The sequence below is a fragment of the Haplochromis burtoni genome, unplaced genomic scaffold, assembly GCF_018398535.1.
Source record: "Haplochromis burtoni strain Fernald_Lab_line unplaced genomic scaffold, NCSU_Asbu1 Contig_44, whole genome shotgun sequence".
NCBI classification, from domain to species: Eukaryota; Metazoa; Chordata; class Actinopteri; order Cichliformes; family Cichlidae; genus Haplochromis; species Haplochromis burtoni.
In genome coordinates, this window is record NW_024582405.1 from 2,066,288 (window position 1) to 2,080,995 (window position 14,708).

The 14,708-nt window shown below is 42.0% G+C and overlaps 1 protein-coding gene across 1 annotated transcript in view; it reads left to right on the forward strand.

Moving 5' to 3' along the window:
* The first annotated feature begins 2 nt into the window (after positions 1–2).
* nup107 (nucleoporin 107) overlaps positions 3–14,708 on the forward strand; it is a 27,571-nt gene continuing 12,865 nt past the window's right edge. The window contains exons 1-9 of the mRNA XM_005921057.3: positions 3–126; positions 1,392–1,474; positions 2,236–2,331; positions 2,425–2,519; positions 2,913–3,048; positions 3,132–3,235; positions 3,319–3,434; positions 3,513–3,561; positions 3,693–3,764. Of these exons, the coding sequence (XP_005921119.1) occupies positions 119–126; positions 1,392–1,474; positions 2,236–2,331; positions 2,425–2,519; positions 2,913–3,048; positions 3,132–3,235; positions 3,319–3,434; positions 3,513–3,561; positions 3,693–3,764 (759 nt within the window). The 5' untranslated portion in view covers positions 3–118. The remainder of the gene's footprint in view (positions 127–1,391; positions 1,475–2,235; positions 2,332–2,424; positions 2,520–2,912; positions 3,049–3,131; positions 3,236–3,318; positions 3,435–3,512; positions 3,562–3,692; positions 3,765–14,708) is intronic.

Below are 14,708 nucleotides of genomic sequence, written 5' to 3' on the forward strand. Positions count from 1 at the left end.
ATTACAACTCGTGGGGGCAGCAGTGTGAATTAAGAGACGCAGTCTGCTGAGAATTGAAAAGATGTAGAAGAAGCAGCCCCGTTAAACCTCGTGAAGCGGGAACTGACAACTCACCGCTATGGACTGGTAAAAACATTATTTTTAAGCGTTATTCAGCAGTTATACACATTTTACTCTTATGTATGGTTAGTTGGGCATGTGTCTGGTGATTACAGACCATTGGCCTTTTATTTAGTCCGCGAGTGTGCTAAATTCAGGGACTTCAACTTTGCTAGCTAACGTTAACAATGCTAACAGCGCTAATGCTGCCGTTCACAGTGAGTGGCGATGCTAACCGGCTAAATGCTCTGGTTTTGGTACAGTTGACAGTCGGTAACAAGAGCTGCTTTCTAGGGTGAATAAAATAAGAACTAGTGGTTTAGTAGAGCTGTTAGCAGCCAGTATTTTGGAAGAACTACTGCAATTAGGGAAGTATTACGTAAAGATAGATTTACGAGGTTATAACTGAACTACGTTAAGTGTTATAAAGATTGCAGTATGTTGTTGTTTTATGAGTACTAACTTTTGATATGCTCTCGGCTATATATATCGTGGCAAAATTGTTTGCTGTAGTTGTTTTATTTACATTGCATGGGTTCACATAGAACTGTGACGCTTCTTGTTAGTTTAGGCACAGTTAAAGCCAGTGACTAAAATTGTTTTTTAAAGAGAACCGTCGGGAAGTGCCACGGCTTTTTGTGTTGAACCTAACAGTAACCTTTGACAAGTGATTAGAAAATTAAATTGTCTTTTGTCTTCTTTTGACTGCTTCTAGTAATTTAAAGATTTACATATAATGTCAAGAACAAGGTTGATGTCCAGAGCTGTGGCAGCTACAGAGAGATAAAGATGATGAGCCATACCATGAAGCTCTGGGGAAAGAGATGCTGAAGCTAAGAAGTGAGGTGATTAAAAAGCAAGAAGCAATATGGCTTCACGAAAGGGCAGGTTTACAGGATCTTAGTGAGACCTGCCAAAATGTATGGTTTGGAGACGGTGGCACATAGGTTGTCAAGCTGAAGTGACCAGGATGGACAGGATTAGATGCAAGGACAGCTCGGGCTGAGATGGTTTGAACATGTGCAGAGGAGGGATGGTGCATATATTCGACAAAGGATGTTGAGGATGGTCTCTGGAGATTCACGGATGGTGTAAAAGTGGACTTGGAGAGGAGAATTTTTGGGAAAGGATGATGGGTAGGGAGATGATCTAATATCGCAACCCCTAAAGAGAACAGAGAAAGAAAAAAAGATGTAAATTCAGTGATGTAAAAGCCTCTGAACTGCACATACATTAATATGTTTATAATTCTCTAGGTAAGGTGCTTTCTTGTGCTTCATCTTGTCCTTCAGGGCTCAGAGTGAGCTGCCGTCTCCGGTGGTTCGAGACGATGAGGTAACGGTTGCTGCCCGCAGGAGGAGGAAGAAAGTAGCCTGTATCCTGCTGCAGAAAGACTTTAACCTGATTCCTGTCCAGCCCCTACACCAACCCACTCAACCCAGCAGCTGCTGATGGGTCTTTTAATAAAGGGGAAAGGTGGAAATGTAGCTGCAAGCTTTATGGTACATTCACCTTTCTAAAATGGGAACAGGAACCTGTAACCCTACGATTTAAACTGTGATTTGTCCCGTCTTGTCCATTTTAGATGGTGGAGTCTCAGAATTGGAGGGCTTTATAACCTAGTTCAATCAATGTTGGTTGGTTTGGAGTGCTTCATTTGGTGGAGCTTCCACACAAACGCATAAACACAGTCCAGGTGGGACATGGTGTATGGGTTGGATTATAAATGAGCTCCCGTTGGTGTGTTATTGTATGGTGCAGAAATTGTTGTGATTATTGAGTCATGGTTAAGATCTGTAGTATGAAGCAAGTGCAACAAATCCTAAAATCCCAGCAAGAGATTCTGGGTATCATGATGACGATTATCAGCAATCTTTCTTGATCGTGGGTTGTGTTTTTTTTTTTTTTTTTTTTTTTTTTTTTTTTTTAAATTAAAAAAAAAGTGGATTTTTTTTATTTTATTTCACCTTTCTAATGCAATAAACCGACTGATTGCCGCCTGCATCTGTGTTTAGTATGGTGGCATAAGTAGACTGGAAGTGCTTAATTTATCTGGGGTTTTGTTGTGTGGAGCTGTTTGCTACAGTGTTCATTGATAAAGTAGAAGCTGCTTGTTTTCCTGACTGTTGCTATCAGTCCCATCACCCGGTAGCGGCAGCCCTGTCATTTCCACAGTGACACCAGCCCGGCCCCTGCTCAGGAATACACCTGCTTCACTCTTCAGACAGGCGGGTAAGACACTCACTCACTCTCACTCTACAGGTATCAGAGGCATTTATATTTGACTAAATCTCCACTCTCTTCTCATTCATCTGTTTCTCTCAGTTACTCCCAGAATTCCAGATGTTTCATCCATTTTGGCCCCAGGAGGCCGAACGCCTCGATACACACACACGCCCAGAAACGCACTCAGCAGTCTGGTAAGACACACACACTTCTCTATTGATGTATATATATTTTTGTTAAATAAATGAAAACGTGAGTTCTTTGCACTTCCACTGTTTTCCATGACACAAAGAATGGTGTCTTTGTGTCAGTGATGTCGCAAACTTTCTTTAATGTGAAAATACAGACAGCAGAAAAAACATATTGATTAGTGTGGGTTTTGTTTAGGTAGTTAAGTTGTGATTGGTGGAAATGCTGTCGTCACTAACCCAAACAGGCCAGCTGCTGACCAGTTAGCTTGCTCAGATACTCCAGACCTTCAGTGTATCAGTTTTGTCAAACTCTGCTTGAACCTAATGATGTATTACTTACAATCATATTTATGTTGAACTCATTGCCAACTCCATAATGATGCTCTGTGTGTGTAGAATCTGGACGACAGTGATTGGACTAACAGCATGTACACGTCGCCTGTTTCGGGTCTGGAGAACACGAGTTTCTTCAGAGAAGATATCGGGAACCTCAGCTCAGCTCTCCTAAAGGAGGATGACCCAGGAGAGGCTGGTGAGCAAATTACCTGAGCATGCCCAGTTACTCTGCAGGTGTCTTGTTGTTCCCGCTAACGCTCCGGTTTTTGCTCCTTTAAGCCGCTGCCAGTCTTTTCCCAGAGTTCCTCGGGGCTTTTCTGAAACACTCTTCCTCTGCCGTGTTTGAGCTACTGGATGATTATCAGGCACTCTGCCAGGATAAGGTAGGCGAGTTTGCTTGATGTGGTGTGAAAGCTGTGCTGTGCTCATTTTAAATGCTCTCTTGTCCTCCGTCACATGCCTTAAGGTGGATGTGCTGCAGTCTGTGGTGCTCAGAGCGGGTCAGAATAGTAAAACAGCTGGCGTCCGTTGGCTGCTGCAGCAGGAGAACTGCACCTGGAGGCTCATCACCTCGCTCTACAGGTACCTAATTCACTGATTCACTTTCTGTAACTAATTGGCTGTCTGCTCAACTTTCAACAATCAAATGTGTTCATGTAGAGATCGGGTCCAGTTGGCGCTGGAGGATGACCTCATGACAGACATGGTTGTGAGTAACGTGTTCTGGATTGTTTTTGGCCTCTTTTAAAACTACAGAGCTCTAGCTTCAGTAAACAACACAATCACAGCAGGAATCTGAGTCTTCTGGAAGCTGCAATGATTACCTGTTTGTGTTTGTAGGTGCCCAGCGAGAGCGAGAAGGTTGTAGTGGAGCAGCTTTTCCAGAGAGATGCCGTCATACGACAGAGCCAGGTAGCTAACCCACACACAAAAGAAAGAGTTACAGTGATGAGGGTTTGCAGGTTGTCTAGAATAGAATAGAATAATCCTTTAATTGTCCCACAAGGGGAAATTTGGGTGTAACAGCAGCAAGAAAGACACATATACAAACAAGACACAGAACAGAAACCTACACAATTTATACAAATTTACATCAAGGACAATGGTTACCAAAAACAGAGTACTGTACCGTTATTAAATTAAATAGATTTAAATGAAATTAAGAGGCAAACTCTGGTTAAAGTGTGAATCGATTGATAAAATAGTGCAAGTTACAGCGCTGATGTAAACCTCTGTTTGCTGGGAGCAGTTTTGATTGTACAGTTTGACAGCTGCAGGGAGGAAGGACCTGCGGAAACGCTCCTTCGTGCATTGAGCATGCAGCAGTCTGTCACTGAAGGAGATCTGCAGTTCAGCAACATTTACATGCACGGGGTGGGAGACTCTGTCCATCACAGAAGTTATTTTGGCCAGAGTCCTTCTGTCTCCCACCACCTGCACTGGGTCCAGGTGCATCCCAGAACAGAGCTGGCCTTCTTAATGCGTTTATCCAACCTCTTCCTCTCAGCTGCTGATAAACTGATGCTCCAATATACAAAACTAAAAAATGACAGATGCCACCACAGAGTGATAGGTCTTTAAAAGCACTCCCTGGACTCCAAATGACCTCAACAGGTAGAGTCTGCTCTGACCCTTCCTGTAAAGAGCATCAGTGTTGTGGCTCCAGTCTAGTTTATTATTCAAATGAACACCCAGGTACCTATACGAGTCCACTATGTCAATGTCCACTCCCTGGATGTTCACTGGTGTTAGTGTGGTGGGGCTGCGTCTGTGTCTGTTCTACGGCAGATTTAATCATGGATTAGCTGCAATTAGGGTTACATGATTTCTGTCTTTTTGTTAGATTTTTAACAGTAAATCATTCAAAGATGAAAATGGTGAGTTAACTTGGGTCCTTCTGGATCCGGCCTGCACCATTAATGAGTTTATCTCAACTCTCAGGACTTGTGTAGCTTATTGATCTCAACCCGACCATCCTGTGCTCCTGCACAAAACTAAAGTGAACCTGTACCACATGAAATTAAAGCTGTGTACTTAAATTTCCATTGTAGCAACTAGGGCTGGGCCATATTATACCGTTCACGGTAATACCGGTATAATGTTAGGCAACGATAGGAAAATGAAATATCGCGATAGAATATGAGTAAAACGCGCATGCGCAGTGCCTTTGTTTTCATACGCACATGGAACGCAGAGAAAGAGTTTTGTGTAACCAAAGTTAAGTGAAGGAGTGTGTGTGAAACCTTGTTTAGTATGATGGTCTTTTTATGAAATGTGGTGTTAGTTTTATGTGAGGTGTAACAGGACTTAAACCTTCTAAAAGTATATTTTTCCCAAAATATTCTGTGGACTTTGGGATCATCAAGATGTGTTTTGGCTAACATGAGACTAGCCTTTGGCCTGTCTTTGGTCAGTGGTTTTCTCCTTGGAACTCGCCATTTTTGCCCAGCTATTTTCTTATTGTTGAATCATAAACTCTCAACTTAACTGGGGAAGGTGAGGTCTGCAGTTCTTTAGATGTTGTTCAGGGGCTTTTGTGACCTCCTGGATGAGTCATTGATGGGCTCTTGGAAGAGTTTTTGGTTGACAACTCCTGGGAATTTTCACTACTGTTGCAAGTTTTGTGGATAATAGATGTCACTGTGGTTCACTGGAGTCCCAAAGACTTGGAAATATCTTTGTAACCTTTTCTACACTGATAGATGTCAGTGACTTTGGTTCTTATTCATTTCTTTATATCGTGGCATTATGTGTTGCTTTGAGATCTTTTAGCTTACATCAGACAGGTTCTCTTTTAGTGATTCAATAGATTTGGACGTAATCAGATTTAGATTTTTTTTTCTATGATTAATAAAACACTTAAGTTTACAAAAAAACAGTGGAAACATATACAAGGCTGGATGCAATCTAATTACAACTCGTGGGGGCAGCAGTGTGAATTAAGAGACGCAGTCTGCTGAGAATTGAAAAGATGTAGAAGAAGCAGCCCCGTTAAACCTCGTGAAGCGGGAACTGACAACTCACCGCTATGGACTGGTAAAAACATTATTTTTAAGCGTTATTCAGCAGTTATACACATTTTACTCTTATGTATGGTTAGTTGGGCATGTGTCTGGTGATTACAGACCATTGGCCTTTTATTTAGTCCGCGAGTGTGCTAAATTCAGGGACTTCAACTTTGCTAGCTAACGTTAACAATGCTAACAGCGCTAATGCTGCCGTTCACAGTGAGTGGCGATGCTAACCGGCTAAATGCTCTGGTTTTGGTACAGTTGACAGTCGGTAACAAGAGCTGCTTTCTAGGGTGAATAAAATAAGAACTAGTGGTTTAGTAGAGCTGTTAGCAGCCAGTATTTTGGAAGAACTACTGCAATTAGGGAAGTATTACGTAAAGATAGATTTACGAGGTTATAACTGAACTACGTTAAGTGTTATAAAGATTGCAGTATGTTGTTGTTTTATGAGTACTAACTTTTGATATGCTCTCGGCTATATATATCGTGGCAAAATTGTTTGCTGTAGTTGTTTTATTTACATTGCATGGGTTCACATAGAACTGTGACGCTTCTTGTTAGTTTAGGCACAGTTAAAGCCAGTGACTAAAATTGTTTTTTAAAGAGAACGTCGGGAAGTGCCACGGCTTTTTGTGTTGAACCTAACAGTAACCTTTGACAAGTGATTAGAAAATTAAATTGTCTTTTGTCTTCTTTTGACTGCTTCTAGTAATTTAAAGATTTACATATAATGTCAAGAACAAGGTTGATGTCCAGAGCTGTGGCAGCTACAGAGAGATAAAGATGATGAGCCATACCATGAAGCTCTGGGGAAAGAGATGCTGAAGCTAAGAAGTGAGGTGATTAAAAAGCAAGAAGCAATATGGCTTCACGAAAGGGCAGGTTTACAGGATCTTAGTGAGACCTGCCAAAATGTATGGTTTGGAGACGGTGGCACATAGGTTGTCAAGCTGAAGTGACCAGGATGGACAGGATTAGATGCAAGGACAGCTCGGGCTGAGATGGTTTGAACATGTGCAGAGGAGGGATGGTGCATATATTCGACAAAGGATGTTGAGGATGGTCTCTGGAGATTCACGGATGGTGTAAAAGTGGACTTGGAGAGGAGAATTTTTGGGAAAGGATGATGGGTAGGGAGATGATCTAATATCGCAACCCCTAAAGAGAACAGAGAAAGAAAAAAAGATGTAAATTCAGTGATGTAAAAGCCTCTGAACTGCACATACATTAATATGTTTATAATTCTCTAGGTAAGGTGCTTTCTTGTGCTTCATCTTGTCCTTCAGGGCTCAGAGTGAGCTGCCGTCTCCGGTGGTTCGAGACGATGAGGTAACGGTTGCTGCCCGCAGGAGGAGGAAGAAAGTAGCCTGTATCCTGCTGCAGAAAGACTTTAACCTGATTCCTGTCCAGCCCCTACACCAACCCACTCAACCCAGCAGCTGCTGATGGGTCTTTTAATAAAGGGGAAAGGTGGAAATGTAGCTGCAAGCTTTATGGTACATTCACCTTTCTAAAATGGGAACAGGAACCTGTAACCCTACGATTTAAACTGATGATTTGTCCCGTCTTGTCCATTTTAGATGGTGGAGTCTCAGAATTGGAGGGCTTTATAACCTAGTTCAATCAATGTTGGTTGGTTTGGAGTGCTTCATTTGGTGGAGCTTCCACACAAACGCATAAACACAGTCCAGGTGGGACATGGTGTATGGGTTGGATTATAAATGAGCTCCCGTTGGTGTGTTATTGTATGGTGCAGAAATTGTTGTGATTATTGAGTCATGGTTAGATCTGTAGTATGAAGCAAGTGAAACAAATCCTAAAATCCCAGCAAGAGATTCTGGGTATCATGATGACGATTATCAGCAATCTTTCGGTTGATTCGGGTAAAAAGAGGATAGGAATGAACATGAAGAGAGGGGTTGTGGTGATTAGTTTTTCTTTTATATTTCTTTTTTTTTTTTTGTGTTGATTTACAGATTAAAAAAAAGTGGCACTTTTTAATTAATTATTATTGATATAGTTGCTAATAAACAGCAAATAAGGGAAAGATAGTTCCGGAACGACTGATTGACAGCCTCGCACTCGCTACAGAGTGGGTGGAGGAGAGGTTGTTTTCAGACTGGAGTTATAAAGTGAAGAATAAGGAAGAAGCTGGAGACCATGTTGTAACTGGAATGCTTATTTGATCGTTGGGAGTGTTTTTATAGATGGTGGAAGCTGTACTTTGACTAACAGTGTTTCATATTTTCTGAGTAGAATCTGTGCTTTTGTTTTATCCTCTGGAGTGTGTGCTAATCATGGTGCACACACTCTCAAACGCTCAGTGCTTCTGGTAGCAGCATGGTCTGCTGTCCATTTCCAACAGTGACACCAAGCTGCGTCCCTTGGTAACTCAGGAATGCTTCACCCTCAGCAGGCGGTAAAGTACACTCACTCACCTATCTCACTCTAAGGTACAGGACTGGCTTATTTATATTTCGACTAAATCTCCAACTATTCTCACTCTTTCATTCGACCTTTTCTCTCAGTTTACTCCTCAGATTTCAAGAATGTTCTTCATCCATTTATAGCTCCCAGAGGCACTCGTGACTCACATTGACTCCCTACCAACACACGCCACCTCTGAACGAGCATTCTCATTGTATTGGTTAGGAAACACTACATACTGTTTCTCTTTTGAATTGTTTTTTTAGAAACACACTTCTCTATTGATGTATATATATTTTTGTTAAATAAATGAAAACGTGAGTTCTTTGCACTTCCACTGTTTTCCATGACACAAAGAATGGTGTCTTTGTGTCAGTGATGTCGCAAACTTTCTTTAATGTGAAAATACAGACAGCAGAAAAAACATATTGATTAGTGTGGGTTTTGTTTAGGTAGTTAAGTTGTGATTGGTGGAAATGCTGTCGTCACTAACCCAAACAGGCCAGCTGCTGACCAGTTAGCTTGCTCAGATACTCCAGACCTTCAGTGTATCAGTTTTGTCAAACTCTGCTTGAACCTAATGATGTATTACTTACAATCATATTTATGTTGAACTCATTGCCAACTCCATAATGATGCTCTGTGTGTGTAGAATCTGGACGACAGTGATTGGACTAACAGCATGTACACGTCGCCTGTTTCGGGTCTGGAGAACACGAGTTTCTTCAGAGAAGATATCGGGAACCTCAGCTCAGCTCTCCTAAAGGAGGATGACCCAGGAGAGGCTGGTGAGCAAATTACCTGAGCATGCCCAGTTACTCTGCAGGTGTCTTGTTGTTCCCGCTAACGCTCCGGTTTTTGCTCCTTTAAGCCGCTGCCTCTTTAGTTAATGGCTGCTTGGCGGGTCTCGATTGAAAAATCCCTATTGCTTCCCACTTTTAAACACCCGCTCGCCATCTTTTTGCCCGTGGTCGCCAGGAAGTTTTCGGGGCTTGTCATATGACAACCACTCTACCTACTCCGCGCCGTGTTTGAGGACTTCACCACTGAAAGGATTCACTTTTAATGGCAACTAGATGGTGGCAATACAGGTAGGCGAGTTTGCTTGAAGCTGTGTGATGAAACGAGTGTTGACACTCGTAGACGCACTTGTGTTAAATGGCTGCTTGGCGGGTTAATGACAAATGCCTCCCCTGTGTCGCCGGGGAAACTCTTTCTGACAGCGTGCCACCGCTGTAGACACAAGCTGATGTTTGCGCTTGATGGGAAAGTGCTTCAGCTCTGATAACCGCGGCTTGGTTTTTAATGCGCGCGCAGCTGGGACTTCTGCTTTTACTGCTGTTCGAGCAGCCTCAATCAGGCAGTAAACATCCCATCTCAACCCTTTAGGTAATAATCTGTCACACCACATTCAGGCCTTCACACTGATTTTCGTACATCCCCCTCCCTCCCCTTGGTTTTGTACTTTAATTTTTTTTTCTTTTTGTTTGGGTAAAGTGGGAGGTATTTGCGTCAGCAAATGCCATTGATGTGATTAGTTGTCTCCAGGCTAATTTGTGGCTGCCTTTCCTAACCACCACCTTTTTGCTCCACCCCATAGTGTTTTCTTCTCATTCCTCAGCTCTGGCCAGCGTAACCCGTAGTGATTTTCTTTGTTTCTCCATATTCCTCAGCTCTGGTAGGACTCCAGCGTGAGAGTTCCCGTCAGTGTGGAGTGAACACAGGAGGTTGACGGCATGTTCGCTGCGCGTGCATAGCACAGCCCCCATCGGCTTTGGTGAACGCAATGTAAACATGTCAGACGTGTTCTGGGCTTTGGTTTTTTTGCCATTCGGATGTTGTCCAACCTAGCGCTCGAGTTGCTTTACAATACCGCTTGTTTTAGGTTGATTCACACGCAATCCACTCTTGTACCGAGCCAGGCACTCGAGACTCTTTGCATTCGAAACTTTCGGGAGCACGTCAAAGTCACCCATTTTGAATTATGGCAGACTTGTGTTGAGGTTCATGCACTGCGTCAATACCACGATGTAGGGAACAGCGCACATTGCGTTGGCGGTCGGATGGACGAGCTTCTTCCAACACGCGAGAGCATACAACGGTCTCGCAAAAAACTTCTCTATCTGCTGAGGTTTATTAGGGGTTTTTTTTATCTTTAAATCCGCCTCACATTGTAGTTACACAAGTTTTTGGCGCGTCCCCAACTACTGCCACCACTACTTCAGTTTCGCTAGCACGCTAAAGCATTGCTGAACGGAGGGGTGTGTTCTGCAGCACAGGGTGTACTCAAGAGGATAGATAAGCATTTATTATTCTCTTTGTTAGAGTCACGCATCCAGAGGGGATGGCTTGCGTGATGCAACACATAGATACAACACAATGACACGTTATCAACTTCCTCATTAAACTACAAACAAACCACACAACGAAATCAGAAATACTCAATCCAATCTCCATAATTGTTGTACCCACTATTCCTTTTTTGTAAACATTATTCTTCCACAGTGAGCACAAATGGTTACCTAAGATAAAGATGGCGATTAACTATGATCCTGTTATTGATATTTAAAATAGAGAAATGCTCTAAATGATATTAGTAAAGGGCGAATAGAACATTTTATCCTCTTGAGTACCAGATAGTAGAGTGAAGTAACGACTTAAACTAAAACAACTAGCTATGCAGTTTTATGTATGCGCTATTGTAGTTAAAGCAATGCCTGGCCTTTGTTATATGTAATCAGTTTGTTGTATGTGTACAGAGAGTCTATAATGATGTTTGTGTTTGGTTCAGGTATTATAGTGAACGCTTGGGGAAGGTGGAAGGAGGCTAGCCGGGCTTAGTAACATCTATGTTTGTTGGGAGCAGTTCTGATTGTACAGTCTGACAGCTGCAGGGAGGAAGGACCTGCGGAAACGCTCCTTCATGCATCTAGGATGCAGCAGTCTGTCACTGAAGGAGCTCTGCAGTTCAGCAACATTTACATGCATGGGGTGGGAGACTCTGTCCATCAGAGATGTTATTTTGGCCAGAGTCCTTCTGTCTCCCACCACCTGCACTGGGTCCAGGGTGCATCCCAGAACAGAGCTGGCCTTCCTGATGAGTTTATCCAACCTCTTCCTCTCAGCTGCCGATAAACTGCTGCTCCAACATACCACACTGTAAAAAATGACAGATGCCACCACAGAGTCATAGAATTAATTGTCCCTTTATAACAATTGAAATGTCTGATTAACAAAGACTACTGAGAAATACAATTAAGTGCAATATTACTTCCAAAAAAAACGGGCCATAAGAGTGTGCATGCACTGTTCACTTCAATGTTCTCCGTGTTATCACAAGAGCATCCAAAAGATCGGTCTGTGGTACCAGTCTAATTTAAAATAATATTCAAAAGTGCTGAATAACACCCACTCAGGTAGCCTGTTAAATTTATGTGTTTTTTTTATTTCGAATCCACTTATTCCCATTCAAACTGAGTTCCTCGCTTTGGTGATTTGTGTCGAGAGCTGTGTGGTTTACTACGGTGTATAGATTTTGTGAGTGTTGCGAGGTGTTGTCGCGTCTCAGTGCTATCTGTGTTCTAAAAAGTTTCTAGAGCATCATTAATACGTAAATTATCAATGGGATTTAGCTGCAAATTTAGGGAGGTTAAGGTGGATTTGTACAGATGGTGCAGTTGTCTAATGTGGTTATGTGATCTGTTTTCAGACACGCACGCTCAAAAAAATGCGAATGAACTTCAGAAACAGTGTAGTGAATGAATGGTGGAACCATGGTGATAACTTGGTCCTTCATGGATGCCGTTGCTCCTGCCCATAATTAAATGAGTTTTAATTAACTTCTCAGGAACCTTCTGTAGCTTATTTAGATATCATATTACAATGTCAAGCCGGACCAAATAATCCCATAGAAGAATGTAAGCTTTTCTATAGGATTGTAGAAACTACGTTCATTTACAAAACTAAAAACGTGAAACCTGTAAACACATGAAAATTAAAAGCTGTGTACTTAATATCTTTTATATTGAGATTAAAAAGTAAGTTTCTATGTTTACTTTTTAATGTGATGCGTTTAACGGGGGCCCCCTCATTTCTGGCGCGAAGAGGGCGATAACCAAAGAACTGAGAGTAGGGCTGGGCCATATTATACCGTTCACGGTAATACCGGTATAATGTTAGGCAACGATAGGAAAATGAAATATCGCGATAGAATATGAGTAAAACGCGCATGCGCAGTGCCTTTGTTTTCATACGCACATGGCCGATTGTTGAGTGAAACAAATGAACCAGAATTGGTTTGTAAAAATGGTGCAACTTCAGTGATGTGGAACTGGTTTGGTGTTTGTCCGTCAGATACACGACAAAGCACATTTTTTTGCAGAACATGCAAGCGGCCGTCGGACTAAGATGCTCTTAAATCTGGGAGTAATCTGGGTCCTAAACTCCGTATGCTTCAGGTCAAACAACACTGCAGCATCACTAAGAGTTAAAAACTGTCTAAATTCTTTCATCTTTAATAAAACGATCAGCATTGCTGCTTTACCAGGTGTAACTATAAAGTTTAACTTCCAGGCATCCATGAAAACAAAAGTTATTACATTTAACGGAGTTAGAAGTTAGCAGGAAGCTAGCGGAAGTTAGCTCGCTAGTTTCGCTAGTTACCTAAGCATGATATAGCATGTTCTGACTGAGAGATTTCTGAAAAAAATCAAACGTACAGCTCTGCTATCACTTCCAACATAAATGAAGACAGGAAACTAAACAGCAGTGACGTTTGTAGGGTTACTGAAGTTGGGCTAGCTGGTATATAATGATGTGCTACGTGATCGCTAGCGACACAGCTATGTTAGCATAACATAAACAGTGAAGCTAGAGGACGAACACTAACACTTTTCCACTTATAAAAGTTAACGTGAAGGTTCTTCATGGTTAGAGACAAATGCAATCGCATGGCAGGATGCTGTAAACGGACCAAACTTCAGTCAGGAGAACAACTGAGATAATCCATCCACAATATAGAGGTTAGTCATTAATATACTGCAACAACAGTAGCTGTGAGAGAATTCAACATTAATGAATCAATGGTACAGAAGTGGAGGAAGCAAGAAGAATGAGTAAAGTTTGGCTTATCTGCCTGTTTTGTTTCACTTAATGCGTCTTTATGAGCAGTGCCTTATAATCCCGTGCACCTTATGGTCCGAAAAATACGTACTGCAGTTTAATGTTGCAAAGCACCTCTTTTTAACTTCAGTGGATATTATACATGGTTATGCTCAGGATATGTCAGCCCATTTCTACTGGAAATGCCTTTTGGTTAAACTTTCAGCAAGGAATTTGCATTTGCACTGTTACATTTTTATAAAGCTTTAATGTACATAAAAACCAGCTTCTTGTTTAAGTGAAAATAAATGGAAGGTTGTCTTTTTGCGCTAGTAATGTTGTGGAGTTGTATTTTGTCTCCCATCAATTATATCGTCGGTTATATCGTTATCGCAAATTTTCCAGCTGAGCCGAGTCAATCCAGAAATGTGACGTCAAGAGTAGGGCTGGGCGATATGACCCAAAATTCATATCTCGATATTTTTTAGCTGGATGGCGATATAAGATATATATCTCGATTTTTTTTTTTTAAAGCCATAAGTTAAGAACAAAAAGAGAGTTCTTAGTCACACTGTGTCCCAGATGTCACACGGGCACTTTTATTTACATACAGCGTAGATGTACATGAAGAAATTACTCAAAAATAAATTATCAGCATTTATTAAATAATCATGGTCCATAAATAAAAGAAAACAATGTTGTTTTTGTGCATAACAAAAAGCTCACAATTGTGCAGTCAAAATGTAAACTAATAGACGCTGAGCGTAATAACAAAGAGACAGATTTCACAGCTGCACCACGTCTCTGAACAGGTGCCATTTGTGGTCCTTATACACACACAGTACGTATCACTCCGCGAGGCTCCTCCTCGGTAGCCGTAATCCTCCGACAATCCATCAAGCGGTGCAGCTCCGTAGCTTAGCAAAGTCATATTAAAACATTTTTTGACAGATTGCTGAGCGCTGTGTACCACATAAAATCGGTTCGCGGTCAGTAAGCACAACCAGAATTCATACATAAGGCGCACTGTCGATTTTTGAGAAAATGAAAGGATTTTAGGCCGTGCAGCCCCTCCTGGCTGCATGTCGTTAGCGCGGTTAGCTCGCTAACACGTTGACGTCCAGCCCCACGCACGGTAACTCGCTAACGGAGATTTTCCGCTTTCATCTTGTCATTGCCTGCAGGTGAAGCTATGGGGGAGGGGGAGTTGTGTTCAGTGAAGGAGAGGCGAGGCCGAGTAACGTTGCGTAGAGACAAAAGTGGACGAAAGAGAGGCAAACCTGCGGCTCCACAAGTATAATTATAACGTAACATA